Source organism: Physcomitrium patens, chromosome 3 (assembly GCF_059467195.1).
Source record: "Physcomitrium patens ecotype Gransden chromosome 3, ASM5946719v1, whole genome shotgun sequence".
In the NCBI taxonomy this organism is placed as follows: domain Eukaryota; kingdom Viridiplantae; phylum Streptophyta; class Bryopsida; order Funariales; family Funariaceae; genus Physcomitrium; species Physcomitrium patens.
Genome location: NC_143412.1, coordinates 15094411 through 15115182, shown reverse-complemented (window position 1 = coordinate 15115182; position 20772 = coordinate 15094411). Strand labels below are relative to the sequence as shown.

At 29.8% G+C, this 20772-nt stretch overlaps 1 protein-coding gene across 1 annotated transcript; it reads left to right on the top strand.

Moving 5' to 3' along the window:
• Positions 1–321: 321 nt before the first annotated feature.
• On the top strand, positions 322–3950 carry LOC112280014 (uncharacterized). The gene is made up of 9 exons (XM_024514918.3): positions 322–554; positions 1176–1202; positions 1800–1879; positions 2001–2073; positions 2389–2458; positions 2707–2758; positions 3017–3041; positions 3289–3380; positions 3589–3950. Exons 1-9 carry the CDS (start codon positions 429–431, stop codon positions 3755–3757), a joined length of 714 nt encoding a protein of 237 aa, XP_024370686.1. The 5' UTR covers positions 322–428; the 3' UTR covers positions 3758–3950.
• Positions 3951–20772: the final 16822 nt, after the last annotated feature.

Sequence of the window (20772 nt, the reverse complement as noted above, 5' to 3'; positions counted from 1 at the left end):
TAAACACCACAAACTCGGTGATTCGATCACCGAAGCAAAGCAATATTCGGAAATATCATCGACAAGCTCTCCCCGCGTGACCGAACTAGGCAAAAAATCTCATACTAAATGAAGGGCAACATTTGATCCATTCTCTTTAGCCTTTAATTTCGTTTGAACTAGAAGACGGATTTCGGAGAAGCTTCTAGATGGTTTTGAATCAATAGCTCTTCGTTGCGAAGGTTTTACCACTGGATGATTTGTTTATTTTCATCCACATTCATCCATGGTCTTGAAGCTGATCAAAGGGCCCAAGCTCCTGCTACAGTCAAGCTCCTTTTCTCACGAGTTACCGATTTTGCGATTGATCAAGTTGCGAAGATTGTTTCGCCCTTTTTCGATCGATTGTTTCATGCTTGGAGGGCATCGTAGTGCAGTTGAGCTCAGTCATGGACGGTAGTGCAGGAATTTGTGTGTTGAGGGTGGTCATTTCTCTGGCTCTCGTTTTTTGCCTTTGTGCTTCCTCTGCTTTAGCCATAGTGGACGATAAATGCTCCGCTTGCAAAGCTGTTGCTGTGAGTTTTCACTTCCCTCTCTCTGTGCGAAAATTGTCTGGTTTAAAGCTTTGGTGGAATTTTGCGCGTTTTTTTTATTTTTATTGTTTGTTACGTGGACTGCCTTGCGATTGGTGTCAGATAGTTGATATTGCTGATCAGTTTTGGTTTATTAGGGTTGAAGTGTTGATATTAGGGCTTCGTTATTCTTGTTGGTGTGCTTGGTTATCTGTGTTTTTTGTATCTGTGTGTCTAAAAAGAAGGTTTTCTATCGATCAGATCTTAGATTCACTCTTAGTTGTGAAGAAACTGCACAGCAGGTCATGTTGAGATTTGGGTTTTCTATGCTTTCTAAAATTCAGTCCTTTATCGCAACATTTTTTAGCTGAGGGAAGTGTAACTCTCCTAGCTGGTTGAAGGGTTCGTAGGTTTCAGTTCAGTACGAAGTGGTATCGTTCTGAATTATGCGGAATGGTTCAAGAGCAGTTTAGTGTGAACCATGTACCTGACTCTATTCAATAAGCTAGGTCTTCCTTTTCAACGCAAGTTCGGGGGTACAGTTCTCTTGTAGGGCACTGCAATTTCTCTTGCCTCGTGGTAATCGAGTCAAGGACTTATCAAATGTGCGTGGTTATGTGGCAGTTGGAGCTGGAGGACTCGCTTGCAAATGTACGTAATTCTTATGCTGTCTGTTATTAGATCTCGTGAATGTAAATTTTTAAACAGAGTTATGAACATTCTAGGGCAGCTGCACTTTTTATTGAATTTACTTGACACGCTTTCGTCAAAGTTCAAGTTTTTCGTCCGATATTCGTAACCTTGCAAATCTAGTAGGGAAAGAAAATTATTTTTCTATATATACACCATGAGTGCCATTATTGTATAGTTGTTGGGCATGCTGAAGATGCCCACTTTACATCAACGTAGGCATTCAATGTCATTGATGGGTCTTGATGTATCTTTCATTGCTGGATGGTTGAATCTGGTTGCGGTAAACTTGCCCTGCGTGTTTAGGCTTCTTCGTGTAGTAGGTAGAGAAATCTGTGGACTGTAGTTGTGGAATTTTATCTGGATTGGTAAGTCATTTTAATGCTGGACAACTTATGACGTGGTTGATACCAGCGGTATCAAATACACTTTCATTTCTAGAACAGCTGTGTTATACAGTTGGACGCTTGCAGACTACGTGTATTGTGGTAAGGGTTAAAACGGATGCCCTATACGCATGGATACAACTAGCTTAAATTATTAATTCATCTTTTTCAGGAAAGACCGAGAAATCACCTAGATTATCGTCACCGACTTAATTCAGAAGGACAACGTGAAGGAAAAGTGATTGATTACAGGTGCGTCCTCTCTCCTACCTTTTGTGTGAAAAACGGTTATCTCCTTGATGTGCTCATTTCATTGTCAGTACCTTGAATTAGTGATTCACTCTTTTGTAGAAAATGCGTGCATGGATGTCAGACTTAGTGAGTTGCGAGTGGTGGAACTTCTAGATGGGCTCTGTTCAAAAATGAAGGGTTATGTTCCAAATAAGGTATGCCCTTTTTACTGTTCGCTTCTGGTGAGGTTTTATGTCTCTTTGTGTTCAATCTTTTAATACTCACGTATCCTGTTACTTTTTCTTGAGCAGTGATCGGATCATTCTCTCTGTCTCTAATCGTTTTAGGATTCTGTTTATGATTTGTTTTTTATGTTAAGTTCTGTATGGAAGTATGTATGTAGCTGTCTGTAGTACACTCATTATGGTAAGTTTTGGTATCCCTACAAGTAGGACTTCAACATGATTTTACCATAATGAATGTTGTGGCTGTGGTGGGATTCATGTCTTGCTTCGATTTCCTTGCTTCAGGCTGGCCCTGGGCGTACATTTTGGTTAAAAGTGGAAGGGGGAGTTCCAGATGCTCCAGAGATGGCACTTAGTAAGTAATCAGCCTGCGTTTGCTGACAGAAAATCGTCGTTTTCGACTGGAAATTGTGCATGAAGTTGCCTCTCACGTGTTGGAAGTTGATAAAGAGATCATCTTCTTATACTAATGTGCAGTCAAAGCGTGATTGAATTCGTGAATCAAATCTGGGTTACCAGTATGTACTAACTGTGGTATATAATTTTTCAACAGATAGGTTCGAAAGATATACCCCTGATTATCGTGCTGCATTGTAATTGCAGATCGGCAGGCGTCAGAGCTACATTCTAGAGCTATCGTTGAATTTTGTGGTCGGTGAGTTGCATCACTTAAACCTGCAAATGTGTACTTTGTCTCTGACAACTTCTTTTGTGCAAAATTGCGGGGATGATTTGGTTGTAGTAACATCAATAAGGCAATTTTCAGTTAGAGGGGTTTATTTTAATCTTCCAAGGTTTTAATGCTCTAGCTATGTGGTATCCTAATATGGTGCACAGTGGTGAAGTGCTAACTGCATTACTTTCTGAGGTTCTATGGTCTTACATGCCCAACGTGTAATTGTTTTTGTGGCAGGCTACTTGAGACTACTGAAGAGGAGGTACATCATTCAAACGTTGACTCTTTATTTTTGCAATTTTCCGGATCAAGCTGATGAGGAAAAACAACATATGTCATCAATATGGTAAACTTGGTTAAATGACTAAGTTTGGATGATGAACACGTAACACTGACATGAAGTGAGTTATGAGAAACATCTCAAATGCTGGGTTTCGTTGTGATTTTCCGACTCGTAAAGTTCGATTTGTCCATGCGTATAACCAATTATCAATATGCGTTAACAACAGCTGACGGAAAGAATTCGAGTTGGGGAGGTTGCCACTGGAGAGGTTGAACGTGTCTTGTGCAAGGAGCTCAGCAAGAGTTGCAAAGAACTATCGTGCGTCTTTGCTTCCACTTTTCTCCTATCCATGCATTTCTGGAAATTTGTATTTGTGCAGTTTGTCCCATATTGCGATGTCCATGGTTTACTTCAGACAGATCAACTTGTATTCTGTCTGAAGGTCCCGTCAACTCTATAATTGCCGTTTCAATTCCTGTTCATTCCACGTTGATATTCATTTTATGAATTATCTGCTTGCTTATAGGGAAACAGCAGAACCAGCGGATGACGATGATCTTGAAGATGAAGAAATCGACGAGGTCGCCACAGAACGTGCAGATGATCACGTTAAAGAGGATGCAGAAAAAGCTACGAAGGATGTATCTTCGGTTGCTGAAGAAACGATTAGTATGGGCAGCGATGGTGAGCTTTAGAAGTCTTTTATAAATGACTACTTTGGTATGGATAACATTGATGGTACTTATTCTACATGTATACAGTAGAAAGTCGTCAATAATTTTTTAATGCAGCAATCCCGTAGACTTCAGGTGATCATGGCGATGTTCAGTGGTTTCTACCACCCCTTTCGTTCTCATATCCATATTACTGCAGAATTTTTTTCCCAGACGACATTCTCAACGAAACATATTATCTCAGCATGATATTCTCTTGATTGTTTCAAGTGCAAATTTGTCATCATTACTATGAAATGCGGAATTCAAAATCCTTCAGTTTCTTGATCTGTTGGTATCCGTTTCAAAATTCGCAACATCTTGACAAATTATTTCGCAGAAAATGAAGGAGATGTTATTTACAATATAATATCTTCATGGCTTTTTACAGCAAAGTTTATTTTTAGTTTAAGTCGATATTAAACAAGGAAGCGTGTAAAAAAAGATTCTTATTCGTTATTAGAGGTATAAAACGGAAAATAGTTTAAAGAATGAAGTCGGAAAAAAACAAAAATGAAACCTCAATACAAAGTATCAGAATTACAATGATGAAAATGAAGACGTGGAAAATCTCGAAAAGGAAGTCATGCTTTTACATGTGCGATCTTGTATCGATAAACAGACAATCTGGTGCTTCATAGGGCAATGGTCATCCTGGATTATTTACTGGTGCATAACTTGATGCTAATTATATTGAAGGCGCCATTCAGCGAAGGCGAACATTTTCCATACCTGCATCTATCTAGCTAGCAAGCTACCTGCAGGATTTTGCGGGCATCTAGTGACGGTGGTTGTTAACGTTCAGACCAACAAAATTTCACTCATATTCTGTAGTGAAGCAGAGAGATGGATGTATATTGGTAGATGCGCTAAAAACCGACACCACTAGATTCCAAGCTGTCATTGCCCATCACAATATTGGTTAGCTGAGACTGATCCCCAGACGAAATGCCACCTTTAGGCCAAATTTCAGAGATTTAGTACCGCTTCTGAAACATTTCCACGAGGATTACGTGTGTTTTGTCAATCTTCCGAATACTCTTCCGTGGGTCGAATGTTAACAGCGGTACTTCCACATTCACCATCAGATTTATGACCACACTTCGAAACGACTGAAAGCAATTCTGGAGTAATCCCAGTAATAAACGAGTCAACCATGTGCGGGTCCGGGTCACGATGGTTGGATTTGAGTCAACCGTGCATAGACCGTAGCCGGGTGGAGGATATGTCGTGTTTCTGTTCTGCAACCTAATTTGTGACCTCTATTTAACAGACGACATGACATGCGAGAGGCCTTCACAGCCTGGGTGAGTGCACCACGAACTTCAAGGTTCTAATAGTGATCTCCAAGAAAATTCAAAAAGAAGTCTCTGTTATTGCGCTGGAGTGTGCGACAATCATCCAGCATCGGTCTGTTCGCTGCCGGTGTCGCGTAAGTTTGTCTTGTCGCAGCTTACCGAATGGGAAATATTTGGAAAAGCTTAGTGTCTTTCTTCCAGTCTTTTTGCCGGACTGCAGAACTTTCGTGCAAGAGCATCAATTATTCCAGAATCCCTTCTCCGGAGTCTCCGATTTGCAGGTCTCCAAGTCGGTGCCCCTGAATTTGACTAGTGACGGATAGAGAAACAGTCGGGCAGCATTGGAAATCCATCACTTTCTGATTGCTACTTAGAATGTTAGAAGGATCCAAGAATAGTAGAAGCGGTCTGTGGAAAAGAAGGGCTTCCAGTTGAAGGGCTGACTGACTATTTTATTTTCAACTGCTTTATAACATTATAAAATTATCAAGAATAAAGGTTGCTTTCGAGGCCTGCTATATTTGAAAAGAACTGAGCCTAGAAGTTGGTAACCAACTCCAAATGATCCCACTCATCACTGATTGGTAGTTTGATTGCCAGGTGAATGAAATTTGAGACTCGAAAACACTGCAAATTGTTCACTTCATGAAAATTATCGCACAGATTAATCACTGAACCATGTCTGACAGGACCAACTCCACTTGATGTTTTCCATGTCGCGAAAACTAAAAAAAGCCCCGGGATCCGCCACTGACCGACTTCCAACTTCCTCGATATTAGAGAACCGTAATCATTCACTAACAACGTATCACTTCGTCATCAACCCTGATTACCATGAAAAACGTAACATCTGCGTTGCCATCGAGGAAGCCCACTTTGCAATGAAAATAGTTCTAATACTCAGTAAAGCATTATTCGGTCGGTGAATTTTAAGCGTCCGTCTTGTACAAGGTCAGCGACACCCACTGGTGGAGTAGTTTCCAATGCAAACAAGCCCATCTCCATCCCTTTTTCCTTTGCACTTCCACGTCGGTTGACTCTTACAGGCGGCAGATAATGTCTTCACAGAATTCTCCTTTATATGATTCTCAGTGTCAGATGGTAGGAGCTCGTGAAGTTCGGATGGTGTCAGGTGTTTGGTGAATGATGAATGTTTGCAGTAGTTGAATGAGTCGTCGCTTGAATCGGGCAGCACAGTCTTGATCTCCTAGTTGGAGATGCCTGTCCAACTTATTATTACATACGAATATTTATTAAAAATGATTCCGCTCCACTCATCCACTTTGTCACTTTTGCAGCAAAGATTCTGAGAAACTCTAAACAAACTGTAAATACATCAAAACCAACTCAACCGCCTTGCTATTTGCCTGCAACTCACTTGTTACACTCCGAGAGATTTTCTTTCGCTTGCTCTCCTAGTATACACTTAATTGAGCTTCCGCAATCTCCCAACAGTTTTAGGCCGTTTCCAAAACTCAGAAAGGCCGATACTTTGCTCAGCTCGGTGAAAATTAGTCGGAAGTCCTGAAAGTAGTCGGAAGTCCGAATAAGAAGGGATGCATTATTCATGTGAGGGCAGAATACTAGAAACCTGGTGATATATATATATATATATATATATATTTATCTCCATCAGATTTCTAATGCAATTTCATAACATCGTACAACTGACAAGTACACTCCTAGTAGTAGAGACTAGCAATCAAACCACCAATTAGCTATAAAGTGTAGTAGAGACTACCAATCAGCTGTAAAGTGTAGAATGCTACTTAAAGTCTTTTTACTATTGAAAATGAGTGTGACATAAATGACAAAAGATGATACTTTTTTTGCATCATGCATGAAAGCTTTTGTATCTACTAATAAGAGTTTGGTTGTATTAGACTTATGACTTTCCTCTTAATAAGAAAAATTTGGATTCTGCTATTGGAAAAATTTGGATTATGCTATTGAAAAAATTAAGGTTATGTGAAATCTAATCTATTTGAGTATTATATTTCTTTAGCAATAATAAATCTAAAATAACTAGATTAATAAGAGATCTAATAATATTAAATATTACTAAGCTATTATAATCATTACTTGCTATATCTAAAAAAATAATTTTATAGATAACATTTTTAGAAGACAACAAATAAACATCTATGATTTCTACATGCACATGCTTGATTTTCTTAAATAAGGATATTTTATATTTCTTTTAATGAAATTTGTATCTATAAAAGATATTGAGACTCTTAAATCTAATAAGACAAAGACTTTGTAATTCTTTAATCTCAAATAAACATCTTTTGTAAAGCAAAATGAAAGATTTGAGGAAAAGATAAGACCTTTATTAGGTATTGTACAAGATTTTGCTTGCATAGTATCATAGACATATATATTTACTGTGATATTTATCTATGTGATTAAGTAAAAGTAGATTTATTTCATAATATTTTTTAGAAAAGCTTCCTAAAAGCTTCATAAACATTGTTTTGATTTTATATGTATTTGTAGTTGATTGATAGGATAGAAACTTGGTCAATAAGTTAACCATGTGTTAGTAGCTTACAGAATAAGTTAACTATGTGGCATACATATAGAAAACTTACTTTGTAAGTTAAAATACGTGTCTCTAAGTCAACACATTTTGGAGGTTCTATAAGATATCGCCATGTAGCTCCTAGTTAAGAGTATACATGGAAACAAGAGTGAAGCCTTCTTCACTCTTATCAAAGCCTTTCTAATCATTAGTCTTGTTTTAAGACTTTTTAGTTTTCTTATCTTTGGCAATAGTCATTTTAATTTAATACTATACCATCTTTGAGTTTTATAGGAGTGTATTGATATTTTAGTTCTTTGAGGTTCATGTCCTTAACACAAAATTACTATTGTAATTGGACAAACTTTTTTTTCAATACATTGTTCTCTTTGGCAACCATGTTCTTTATTTTGTGATTGCAATGATATTTTGGATAATATTGAGTAGTATGTTTATATTCTCTGCAAGATAAGCGTAATCTTTTTTTAATAATATCAATTTTTTTTTGCTAAATAAGAAGTTTAAAATATACTATATCAATTTGTATAGATTCTAGCCTTAATGAATAAGATAATGAAAATTTAAAAATTATTGCCATAACTTTATTTGTACCTCTCTAACCAAATTTTTGTTCTTTGTGTCTTTTAAAAAGTTGATTGTTGCATGCCATAGTTTGATTAATAAATTATTCAAATGAATCTACTTTTAACATTGTCAACAATATATCTTTAATATTATCTTTTAATCTATATGAAATTTGATTAATAAGAGCTTTGTTATTCAAAGCCATATTACAAGCAATTTTTTAGAATTCAATAGCATATATAGTGGCTAAATATAATCATTTATGTAAAGATAGGAGTTTAATTTCTATTATCCTCTCTTGATCATTTTCTTCAAAAGAGGTTGTAAACACTTCTATAAATGAATTTAAATCATAAAAGAAGTATGATTTTTTTTTAATCAAAGGTATAAATTAAGAAAGAATACTTCTAGATAGAAGTGCTCTTATGAATCCAACTTGAATAAATCCATCAAAATATTAAGAAAGATGCAATCTTAGATAGAGCTTCACTTGTTGTAGAAATCCTTAAAATTATGATTTTGCTCCATCAAACTTTTCTAATATACTTATCTTTATTTTTCTTGTAGTAATAAGACTTTTTGGATTCAATTGTAAATTTAATCTACTTACTTCTCTTAATTGTATAACTTTTTGGAGTAGAATTTAAACTTTATTGATAATTTCTTTCATATATGTAGAAATAATTCCTTCACTATTGATATTGATAATACATGAGATTTCCACCTTAAAAATGTTAAGAAGTTCATGAAGATTTATAATAGTTGCACATCTATTCTCACTTCCGCCAAGTATAGCATTGATAATTTTTTCTTTTGTAGCTACAATAGATGATTTATTAAATCTATAAGTAAAATTAGAAAAAAGTAGTATACAACTTCTAATATCAAATAAAAATTTCTACAAAGATAAATAGTCCAATATTTTTGAGGAAAGAATTAATATTAGAAAATAAAAAATATTAGTTCATAGGTAGGTAGTCTACAACTTTTAAAGCACAACAAAAGAAATGTGGTAATCTACTCACTTTTAAAGCAAAACAAGAATAATAAATTAGTATTTTTGTCAAATTATCAGAGTTATTAATTTTAGAGAATCAAAAAACCAATACACTCTAATCTCACTTACAAATAATAGATTTTATTTAAAAATAGTATACTATTAAAAATAAAATGGCTATTGCCAAAGACAAGAAGACTAGAGATTCTTGAAACAAGACTAAGGATAAGAAAGGCATTGATAAGAATAAAAAAAGTTTTCACTCTTGCATCTATATATATACTATCTAACTAGGAGTTATGTTGCAATATTCTATTAGACCTTTAACATGTGTCTAATTTGTACGACAAGTTTCTTCCATGTGCATTATATAACCAATTTGTACTACAAGTTACCAATGTATGCAAAATAAATCTTAACTTATTAGCTAAGTTTTTAATCCATCAATCAATTATAAACACATATAAAGTCAAATCTGTATCTATGAAGCTTCTCCATAAGATATTATTAAATCTACCTTTATTTATCTTCTATCAAACACTTTTAATCTAAGTAATTAGGTATGTCTATGATAGTGATACAAATAGTTTGCAACCTCAAGTCTACAAACTATGTTTCTTAGCTATAATTATGGGCTTTTAACCTTTAGGAATAGGTATGAAGTTATAAAAAAAATCACTTTGATTTGTCATATATTTGATAGCAATAGAGTTTGCATATCTAAAATCACTAAAAAAGTTAATAAAATATGCATGAGATGATGAATTGGAAGTCATTAATAAAAAATTAAAACTCTTTAAATTAAAATTAATTTATAATTTTTTATGTATAATATTTCTATTTTTAGATAAATTAAAGTGATAATATAATTTTTTTGAAATATTGGCCTTAATAATAGAATATATAAATTTTTATTTTTTTCTTTGATTTGGAATAATAAGCAAACTAATGGTTTTTCTTGCCATAATTAAAATATTGAGAGTGGCTTTTAAGATTGCAAACATAATAAACATCTTTTTGATGTTACTTATAGTGTGTCAATTGAGTTACTTTTAAAGCTTGTCTTTAAATAAAAAAATAAAATAAAACACAACATTGTTAGAATCATCTTATGTACCTTATAATTGAAGGAGACTTTTGTACCAAAGTAGATGTTATTATAGAGTAAAAACACATGCTTACTTTTGAGATATTGGCCTAAGTTATAAATATACTATTTTTAATTAATAAAAAATTGGACATTATTTTTGAAATAATCATATTTTTTGGAAATTAATTTTTTAAATATTTCAATAAAAAAACCATGTTTTCAATGTTTTAGATCATTATATGAGAAATAATATCATCATTTAAGTATTTTATAATCATAATTTTTTATTATAACTAAAAGATATTTTGAAAAATTTATTGTAAATATATTGTACATAGCTTTGTCTAAATACTTCTATTAATTATGCAATTGGTTAATTTCAAAATAATAGGTAGTGAAATTGCAGAAATAATAAGCATCCATGCATCCGAATTCATTTAATTGTAAGCATTGATTTTTTTTTTTTAGATTTTAAAATTATTTAATGTATCAAGCATAAAAAATTGACATTATGTATTAATTACAATTGTATAATTTTTTTAATCCTATAATATAATTTCTATATAAAAAATTTAATATTGTCAAAATTTATAATTCTAAAATTTTCTTATTTTCTATGAATTTGGAGAGTAATTAAAATCAAGGAAATAAAAAATCTATTTATTTAAAATATGATAAATTAACAAGAAGTTAAAAAATTGATAATAAATAAAAAATTAAAGTGATTGCAAATTAAGAATCAAAATAATAATAAATTAGAAAATAATAAAATAAAGGAAAGAAAAAATAAAAGAAAATATAATAACTTTAATGTTACAAGGAGAAAAAATAATAAATTAATAAGTAAATAAAATCCAAGTTAAAAAAAGAAGTAACTAAAAATTATGTAAAAATAATCAAAATATAAAGTAGAATTAGAAATATGACATAAAAAATAATTGTAGCATTGTAACATGAAATGTTGCATATTAGTATTGTAAAGATCTATAATTTGTTGGATTCATATACTCATAAATAATAATCATGTTGCAAATCCAAATCCCATCTAAATCTAAATGGTGATTCTATCTTCTACATCCAATTCTCCACTTCAATTTAATTCATTCAACTTAGGCATTTTTTTAACAAAAAACAAAAAAGAAAAAATATATATTAAGTTATAAGCTAAAATATTTGATTCTACTAGAATAGCTCCTTGTAAGTGTAGAGCTTTAAAAGACAATGAATCAATAGCAAACTTTGATAAAATACTCAATTAGATACCTATTGTATTTAGTAGTATTGTACTCCTAGAAAATGATGATTAAAATTGATGCTACTTATCATTTAAGAAATCTATAATATTATATTGTGATGTGATAATATTTTTGAATTTTTGTTTTTTATAAAGCAAGTGGAATATATTTCAATCATTGTAATATTTTATAATAGAGCAAAGGAATAAAAAATATAAATATTTTGATATTTTTAGCTTAGAAATAGAATATATGAAAAAAAATGGCTTATTGTCAAATCTAGTTATATTTCAATTGATAGATTTATAATAAAGAAAACCATTAAGATATAACTTCTAGATAGAATAGTTCAAGAAGATAAGTTTTTAAAATAGTTGTTTATTTGACTTCACAATTTAGGTAAATCTAAACATTCATAGCATGCATGCAAAAATAGCAAAATGGTGATATGAGCAATGTTGTGATGTAACACGGCTAATAGGTGAAAGAGTGAAGAAAATATTTTATTTTAGAAGATCTTATTTCAAAATATTTTAACAAATTATCTTAAAAATATAGATAATAGTCAAAGAATAATAAATTAAAAGTACAAATGCTGCTTTTTTACAAAGTTAGCATCTAATTTCTTTGTAGGACCATAAATAAAGCAAAAAAAAGTAGATAGAAAAAATAAAGGATATAAGCATATGTAAAAAGGAGTTAGGAGTTGATTTTAGAAAAAATTACCTCGAGAAAAAAATTGATATTAAAAAAGACCAATTGCCAACCTCGATTGAAATCAAACCATAAAGCATAAAATTATACACCTATGACAACTCCAAGGTTCTTTAGCAAATTGGAGAGTGGGATTTGAAAGAAGTCTTTATAAGGTTTTTTAAAGCATTAGTTTTAAGTAATTTGAATTTGTAATAACTTTGTAAGAACTTTGCAAAATCAAGGTTGTTTTGGGTGACTTTGGATTTTGTAAAATAAAATAGGACTTACAATTTAGGTAATTTTGTATATTTTGTTGTAGACCTATAAGTGATTTTTTTTAGATTTGTGAATATAGTTTTTATAAAAATATATTATGAATTTGAACTTAATTGGATAGTTGGATTGGAGATTATTGAACTTCAAGTGAATTAGAGTTTTAGAAATTAGATTAGGCCTAATAAGATTATCTAAGATTTACAACAATCTGCTAATTAGATTGAAGTGATTTTTATTAAAGCTAATAGTTGACTTGACTTTCAACACTTATAAAAAATTTAAGATCAAGTTAATAGTTCAATTAGGAGTTGTTAGTATTGAAAGGTTAACATTAAGGTCAAAGATAGAGGTTGGCCGACACTTGGATGGATTAAGATGTTTTTCTTCTATTTTGTAAATTCAATTCTCTTCAAATTTATAGTACTTATTTTTAACTAAGAAATTAAGAAATATATAAAATTTTAAGCAAGATCAATAATTTAGTCAATAGATATTGAGATTCTAAAACTACCTTTATGTTAGTTTGAATTGATTAGGTTTTAATTAGGACTTGTTTAGAAATTGATTAAGATTTGATTTAGGATTTAAGATCTAATTAATATTGGTTTAGGGTTTAAATTCTAATTAGGATTAATTTAGGATTTTTTAAGGATTTTTTAAGGATCTTATAGATTTCTTTTAAATTTTTTAAAGCTTTATTTATGGATTTTTTTTTTGTTTTGTTTTGTTTTATTTTTTTTAAAGATTTTTTAAAGATTTTTTTATGATTTCTTTAGAAATTCTTTAGGATTTTTTTTGTGTTTCTTTCATAATTTATTTGAAAATTTAATTGAATTTGATCAATATTTGATTATGTTTGTTAAATTTTAATTATAATTTATATATGATTCTATTAGAATTATTAAGATTTATTATTGTAAATTTTTTTTACCCTCCACAGTTAAGTATCAAAGATAAGAATCCAATAAAATCAAATAATCAAGTGAGACTTATTTCAAAGAAGTATAACAAAATAGAAGTTTTTTTTAGAAGATATTATGAAATTAATCTATTTTTATTTATTTTTACTTACTTCTTTCTAATCATATATGTAATTATTAGAATAAATATGTATATCTATGACAATATGTTCATGACATTATTCCTCTTTCTAAAGACAAGTTCTATGAAGCGCAATCAATATATGTTGAAAAAATCTAAGATACAATGAATTATATTTTCTACATATTTTGATCTTTGTTCTCTTCAAAGATGGTTGATAGGTCCTCTCACCCATCTATAATGTCTCATACCAAGGCAAGAAGACCACCTTATTATTTGATAATTGTTGAGGTCTTCATAACTTCCTTCAAATAAAATATTTGGAATACCATCAGAAGTTGTTTTTACCTCTAATAAAATCACTAAACTTTGAGAATCTCTTCCAAGGTCGTGATACCAAACATATTATATCTCACTATCTATTTGAAGAAGAATATATTATTCTTGAGGATCTTTATCTTGATTATGTCATCTTGAAGGTTGAAACAATCATAATATTTCATCCATCAAGTTAACAAATGATAGTTCTTGAGTTGAATCTATTGGTTGTTGATTCTCCATCTTTTTAATGCCACAATATACATAAAGCTACAAACAAAGATAAAAGATAGAATATTATCTTTTCTTGACCTTATTTCTTTTATAATAAATATTTTTTATTCTTCATCTATATTTTGATGGATATTGTTAATGAAAAGCTTCCACCTTTTTTGCTACATTTACAAGATTCTTTACTAGCTTTCAAGTGTATTTATTAATATCATATCCGTGCTAATGAATAAAATATTTCAATCTATTTTGATGCTACTTTGAGTCTAGGACCTCTTCCATCTCAAATTCTTTTGTCTTTCTTGAGCATCTTTTAATTGCTCCTTCATTGTTGTATGTAGCTCTAACAAATGATTTGTTAAATTTTTTGTCACAAGATTATCAACTTTTAAAAATTCAAAAGCATCAAGTTATGGATGATAATTATAATTAGTAAAAAAAGGTATTCAATGAGTAGAAAAATGTACCATATTATTATAGGTAAATTCTATCAATAGTAAAAAAATTGTCTAATCATCTTATTGGTAGTTGATGATACAATTCAAATACTCCAAAATTTAATTATCATGCTATATCTATCCATCAATTTGAGGATGAAAGATCAAAGATAATTTTATATCTATCTTTAGAATCTTAAAAAGATTTTCTAAAATCTTGATTCAAATTAAGTCTTATTATTTGATATAATATCTTTGAATAATCCATAATAGTAATAGATATTTTTAAAAAAAAAATTAATTTAGTTTAGTTAAATTTAATTTAATTTAATTTAATTTAATTTAATTTTTTTTTTTACTTGTGATAGATTTTATACATAGTAAAAAATATGCCATTTTGATAAAATAATCTAATATCACGAATATAGAATCATATAAACTTGAGATTAGAAGATCTGTGATAAAATCCATAGAAATAAAAGACCATAGTTATTTGAGTATGGATAATGGTTGAAAAATTCCATAGAATTGATGACAAGAAATTTTTGACCTTGAACAAATGTCACATAATTAAACAAAGTCTTTCACTGCCTTCTACATTTGTGGCTACTAAATATCTCTAGATATAAGTTCCAAAATCATATAGTATCCAAAATATCCGATTGTTGGAAAGTCATGATAAGCTTGAAGAACATGTAATTGAGCTTTTCTTTTTGGAATATATAGGCATCATTTGAAATAGAGTAGTTTGTTTTTAAACTCAAACTTGAAAGCATTATGAGACTTAAAAGAAAGATTCTTGATATCATGAATAAGAGGATTAAAAGACATACTTGATTGAATTTGTTTGATAAAGGTTGAATCAATAATCAATATTGATTTTATTGCTTAAAGATAAAAATGCTCCAACTTCAAGAGAATTATTTTTTGTTGATCAAAAGATGCGCCTCTTTCTTTTGGTATAAGATAAGAATATCTAAAAAGGATATTTGACAAACCTTGTTGTTATTCAAATTGATAAGTGAACTTGAAATCAAATCTTGATAAATACATATTCCAACAAGCTTGGCAATGATTCAAAATACATTCTGACATAAAATATTCAAGATTCTTATAGTGAGAATAAATAGTGATTGGATTAAAAGTACTTTTTAGATAATATTGCTATTCTTGAAATTAATCGATAATTGTAAGAAGTTCTTTATTATAAATCTTGTAGTTGAGCTTGGCTATTAAAACTTTTCTTGAATAAAAAGCTATTAGATAAAGGTTATTATCTATTTTTATTTGTGGCAACATAACATCCAAAGTAAAATTCAATGCATTTTTTTTCATAAAAAAAGACTTAAAAAAATAAACACAATATAAGATTGATACAAAAATAAAAGTTATCTTCAAAGCTTCAAATACTACTTTTGCTTCTTGATTCCATTGAAGTTTGACTGTACAAGTCAAACATGTAAGTGGAGTTGCAACTTGAGAGAATTCCTTGATGAGGATTTAATAGTAATTGGAAAATTTCAAAAAATATGAGATATTTTTTATTATTTTTGATATCTTCTAATTCATAATAGTTTGAATTTTTTTAAGATCTATTATAAGTCTATCATTTAAAATGATGTATCCTAAGAAGTTAACTTGAATAGTAGAAAATACACATTTTTTTTAGCTTGATATAAAGTCTTGCATCTCTTAATTTTTGTAACACACAATGAAGATGAAGTTCATATTTTTTTGTATTCTTAGAATAGATTAAGATGTCGTCTAGGTAAAAAAAAAAATAACAAAGTCATCCCAAAACTTTCAAAAGACATCATTTATTAGATGTTGGAAAGTTAGTACATTTGTAAGTCCAAAAGGCATGACATTATATTTGAAATATCTATACCTAATTTAAAATATAGTCTTTCATTTATCTCTTTCTTTGATACATATCAAATTGTATGCTCTTTGTAGATCTATTTTTATATAGATCTTAACTTGATTTAATTAATTAAAAAGTCCAAATATTAAAGATAGTAGATACATATATTTGATGGTAATTTTGTTGAGTCTTTGATAATTGACATACATCCACAATGATCTATTTTTTTTTTCACAAATAAAATTATAACTCTTGCTAAAGATTTGAAATAGCATATGAAGTTCTTAGCTAGATTCTCTTTAATAAATTCCTTAAAATTATCCAACTCATTTTTTGATAAATTGTAGATTGATCCAAATGGTAGTTGAGCTCCTTCTTCAAGGTCAATTGATTAATCATAGAGACAATGTTCTGAAAGAGTATCCACATTTTGTTTTTCAAATACATCTTAAAAATCTTAATATTGGCTTGGAATGCCACTTAAAGTCTTTATACCATTAAAAACATGTGCAACATAAATGACTGAAGGTAATCCTTCTTTTGTATTATATAAGAAAGCTCTTACACCTATAAATATATGTTTAGTTGTATTAGACTTATGTCTTTCTATTTGATTAATTACACTCTTAGTTATACTTTTAAAAAATTCAAGACTACAAGAAATTCAATCTATTTTAGGATTATATTTTTTTAGCTATGAAAAATTTAAAATAATTTGATTAAAAAGAAATCTAATAATATTAAATATTACAAAAGATAATAAAAGACCATCTATGATTTCTATGTGAACATGTTTAGTTTTCTTTACTAAAGGTATACTATGTCTTTTAGCAAATTCTTCATTTAAGAAACATGTTGAGGCTCCTAAATCTAAAAAGGCACAAGCTTTGTGATGTTTAGGTCCTAAAATAATATTTATTGTAAAATAAAGAGAGGGTTCTAAAGAGAGAATAAGACCTTCATTAGATATTGTACAAAATTCTAGCTCCATGGTCCCTATTGTAGCTAGACAAACTTATTTTTTGACATATTATCTTGTTTAATAGTTATATTCTTTATTTTTTGGTTGTGTTGCTTCTTTAGAAAATGTTGAGTAATGTGCTTAGATTCTCTAAAATACAAGGATAATCCTTCTTGACAATGACAAGTTTTTTCTTACTCAATAAGAAATTTGAAATGTTTGATATTGATTTGCATATCTTCTACATTTGAATGTATGTATTGATGAGATGTTGATATTGCCATTGAATTATAATAACATTAAAACGTATTTCTGCAGCTCTCACATCAAAATTTCAAAAAGTCAATTGTTACACTTTATAGCAAACTCAATTGCTTGACTCAATATTTGAAGATCAGGTAAGTTGAGTATTAATTTTTTTACCTTATATTATAATCTAAAGAAAAATTGGCTAATAAGTACAACATCATTTCACTTAATATCAGTTAAAAGTTATGAAAATTATAAAATATATTATATTATTAATCAATTGCTTTATTACTAAATATGGATCTTATTGATTGTAACACAAATTACATCATGTTTTCTATACATGGATCAAAATTCTACCAAAAAAGCTTTCAAATTATCTAGTATTGAATCTTATTGTTGAAAAAAAGATAAAAACCATGATAATGCTGAACTTGAAAGAAGTGTATCAATGAATCTAACTTACAATCTTAGAGTTAGATAGTTTTGAAATTGGAGTTTAATCATAAGTTATATTTGATTGATAAATCTTCAAAACTTGAATCTTATACCATCAAACTTCTTAGGCACTGTAACTTTTGGTTCTCTAACACTGGAAGGATGTTCTACCATAGAAGAAGGGATATGATTTGATGTACATATTGAGTAGCTCCAATCATCTCTTTATCTTTATTCCTTGCGATTCTTGTTGCTCCTTGTGGTGGTAAATTGAGTTGATGCATTGCAAGCATTGCTTCTTTTAATTACTCTTGTATTTGTACCATTGTTTTCTTTATTTTAAGAAACTTTGCCATGATAACACTTAGAGAAGAAAAGATGTCTAATATTGCTTAAGAAAAATAAAAGAGAGGACTTGAGAATAAAAAAAATACTAAAGATAATATTAATTTACAAAGAGATAATCCGCAACTTCTAATATGCTTATGTCTTATCAAAAGAAAGAAGTAATCTACTCTTAATCAAGAAAAGACAAAGCTCTAATATTATAAGTATACTCTTATCAATCTATTAAGGACAAGAATCCAATGAAAGCAAATAATTAAAAGAGACTTATTTCAAAGTAATATCACAAAATAGAAGTAAAAAAATATGTATATTAAAAAAAAACTAGAATGGCTATTGCCAAAAGACAAGAAAATTAAAGACTCTTGAATCTAAATTAAAGTAAGAAAAGAATTGACAAGAATGAAGTAGGCTTTAATCTTACCTCTATATATACTATCTACCTAGGAATTATGTAGAAATGTTCTATAGGACCTCCAACACGTGTTGACTTTGCAAGCCACATGTCTTAACTTGAAAGACAAGTTTTCTATGTGTGTGCCTCATAGTTAGCTTGTTCCACAAGCTCTCCATACATATGATACATGGCTAATTTGTTGACAAAATTTTTAATCTAAAAGTCAATTATAAACATGTCTAAAGTCAAAATCATATCTATCAAGCTTCTAGGAAGCTTTTCTAAAAGATTTTATAAAATTAATCTATTTTTATCTATTTTTATCTACTTCTATCTAATCATATAGGTAATTAATAGAATAAGTATATATGTTTGTGATACCAAGTGCCTTGGGCTTTTTCAAGTAAAACTTCACATAACATGACAGTTGTAACAAGACATAGATAAGATATTTTTATTATTTGTATATAGAGATATGTAAGAAGAGTCATTTTTAAAAAAATTCTAGAATTGAGGTTAGGATGGTGGTTCATATGGGATCCACCATAGAATCTTCTAGAAAGGCTTAAGGCGGTTATCATGGTAGAGTCCACTTCTAAAATCTTCTAAAAGAATAATTATTTTGGTAGGATCCACTATTAGGTACATTCTAAAAAGTTTCAAGATAGTTGAAACAAGTATAAATAGCACTAATTAAGGCCATTTGAGCATTTGATCAGATATGATTTTAGACTCTTTTTCTTAGTATAGTTTGATTTTCTTATTCTATTCTATTTAATTCTGCTTGGTTCTATTCTCTTTTATTCAATCATATTTTTTTGATTCCATTCCATTTAGTTATTTTGGATTTTATTTTGGTATGCTTGGTCTTATATTGTATTAAAATCATTATTATTATGGATTTGATAAGGTTTTAGACCTTAGAAGATCTGGTCATATTTCATTGGTATCAAAGCAAGTGTTAGTCTATCTTTTGATAGTGTGTTGATAGCCACCATTTAATTGGAAGTCAATTATTGTGATTACATTGAATACTATTTTTGAGCTACAATAAGCTACTTTAAGAAGTCAATTGGAAGAGGAGAAGGTATTATAATACCAAATTTCAATAAAGAAATTACAACATGGAAGATGTAGGTGAGCAATTGCAAATAGAGGCTAAAATACATCTCTTATGTCAGATAGCTACTCTACAAGGGCAAATAGAAGCTTCTAAGACAAGAGAGCTGACATCTAGTAGGTTGAAATTGAGTAAGTGTGATGCATATTTAGGGACCTCAAGGTAAGAAGATGTATGACAATGGCTCTTTAAGATGCAATAATACCTCCAATTATATGAGGCAAACACCAACAAAAGAATTATATATGCCTCAAATTATTGCATCCTAAAGTGGTGCAACAACCATTTGGTGGTAATATTGAGGTCAAAGCTATGGAGTTGAAGGTAGATTTGATGATTGGGAGGAATTTGAGACCAAGCTTAAGAATCAATTTTGGCATATCAATGCAAAGAAATTAGCATGAAATCAATTGACTAACCTTACACAATCTAGATTAGTACAAGATTATGTTTCTCAATTTAAGTTCTTATGTCTCCAAATTGGTAACAACTCAAAAGCAAAGATGATGGATTGGTTTGTATGAGAGTTGAAATCTGTAGTCCAATAAGAGGTAGAATTAAGAGATCCATAAATATTTGAGGAGGCAATTAGGATATTAGAATGGATTAATGCTATAGATTTAAAAAAATTATGGAATACGATCTGTAGCTTTGAATCTTATGCCACTAGCCAATCTGTGGCGTAACAACCAACAGTGATGGAAATTAATGCTTTGCAAGGACCATTAACACCACAAAGTTGACAAATATTGGGACAAAAGGGATTATATTTTTATTGTCAAGAAATAAACTATCAGTTAAAAGATTGTCAAAAATATCAAAGTTCAAGTAGCAATAAATTATAATAGATTTATAATCTTGAGGGCCACCAAATTGATGAAGAAATAGAGCAAAA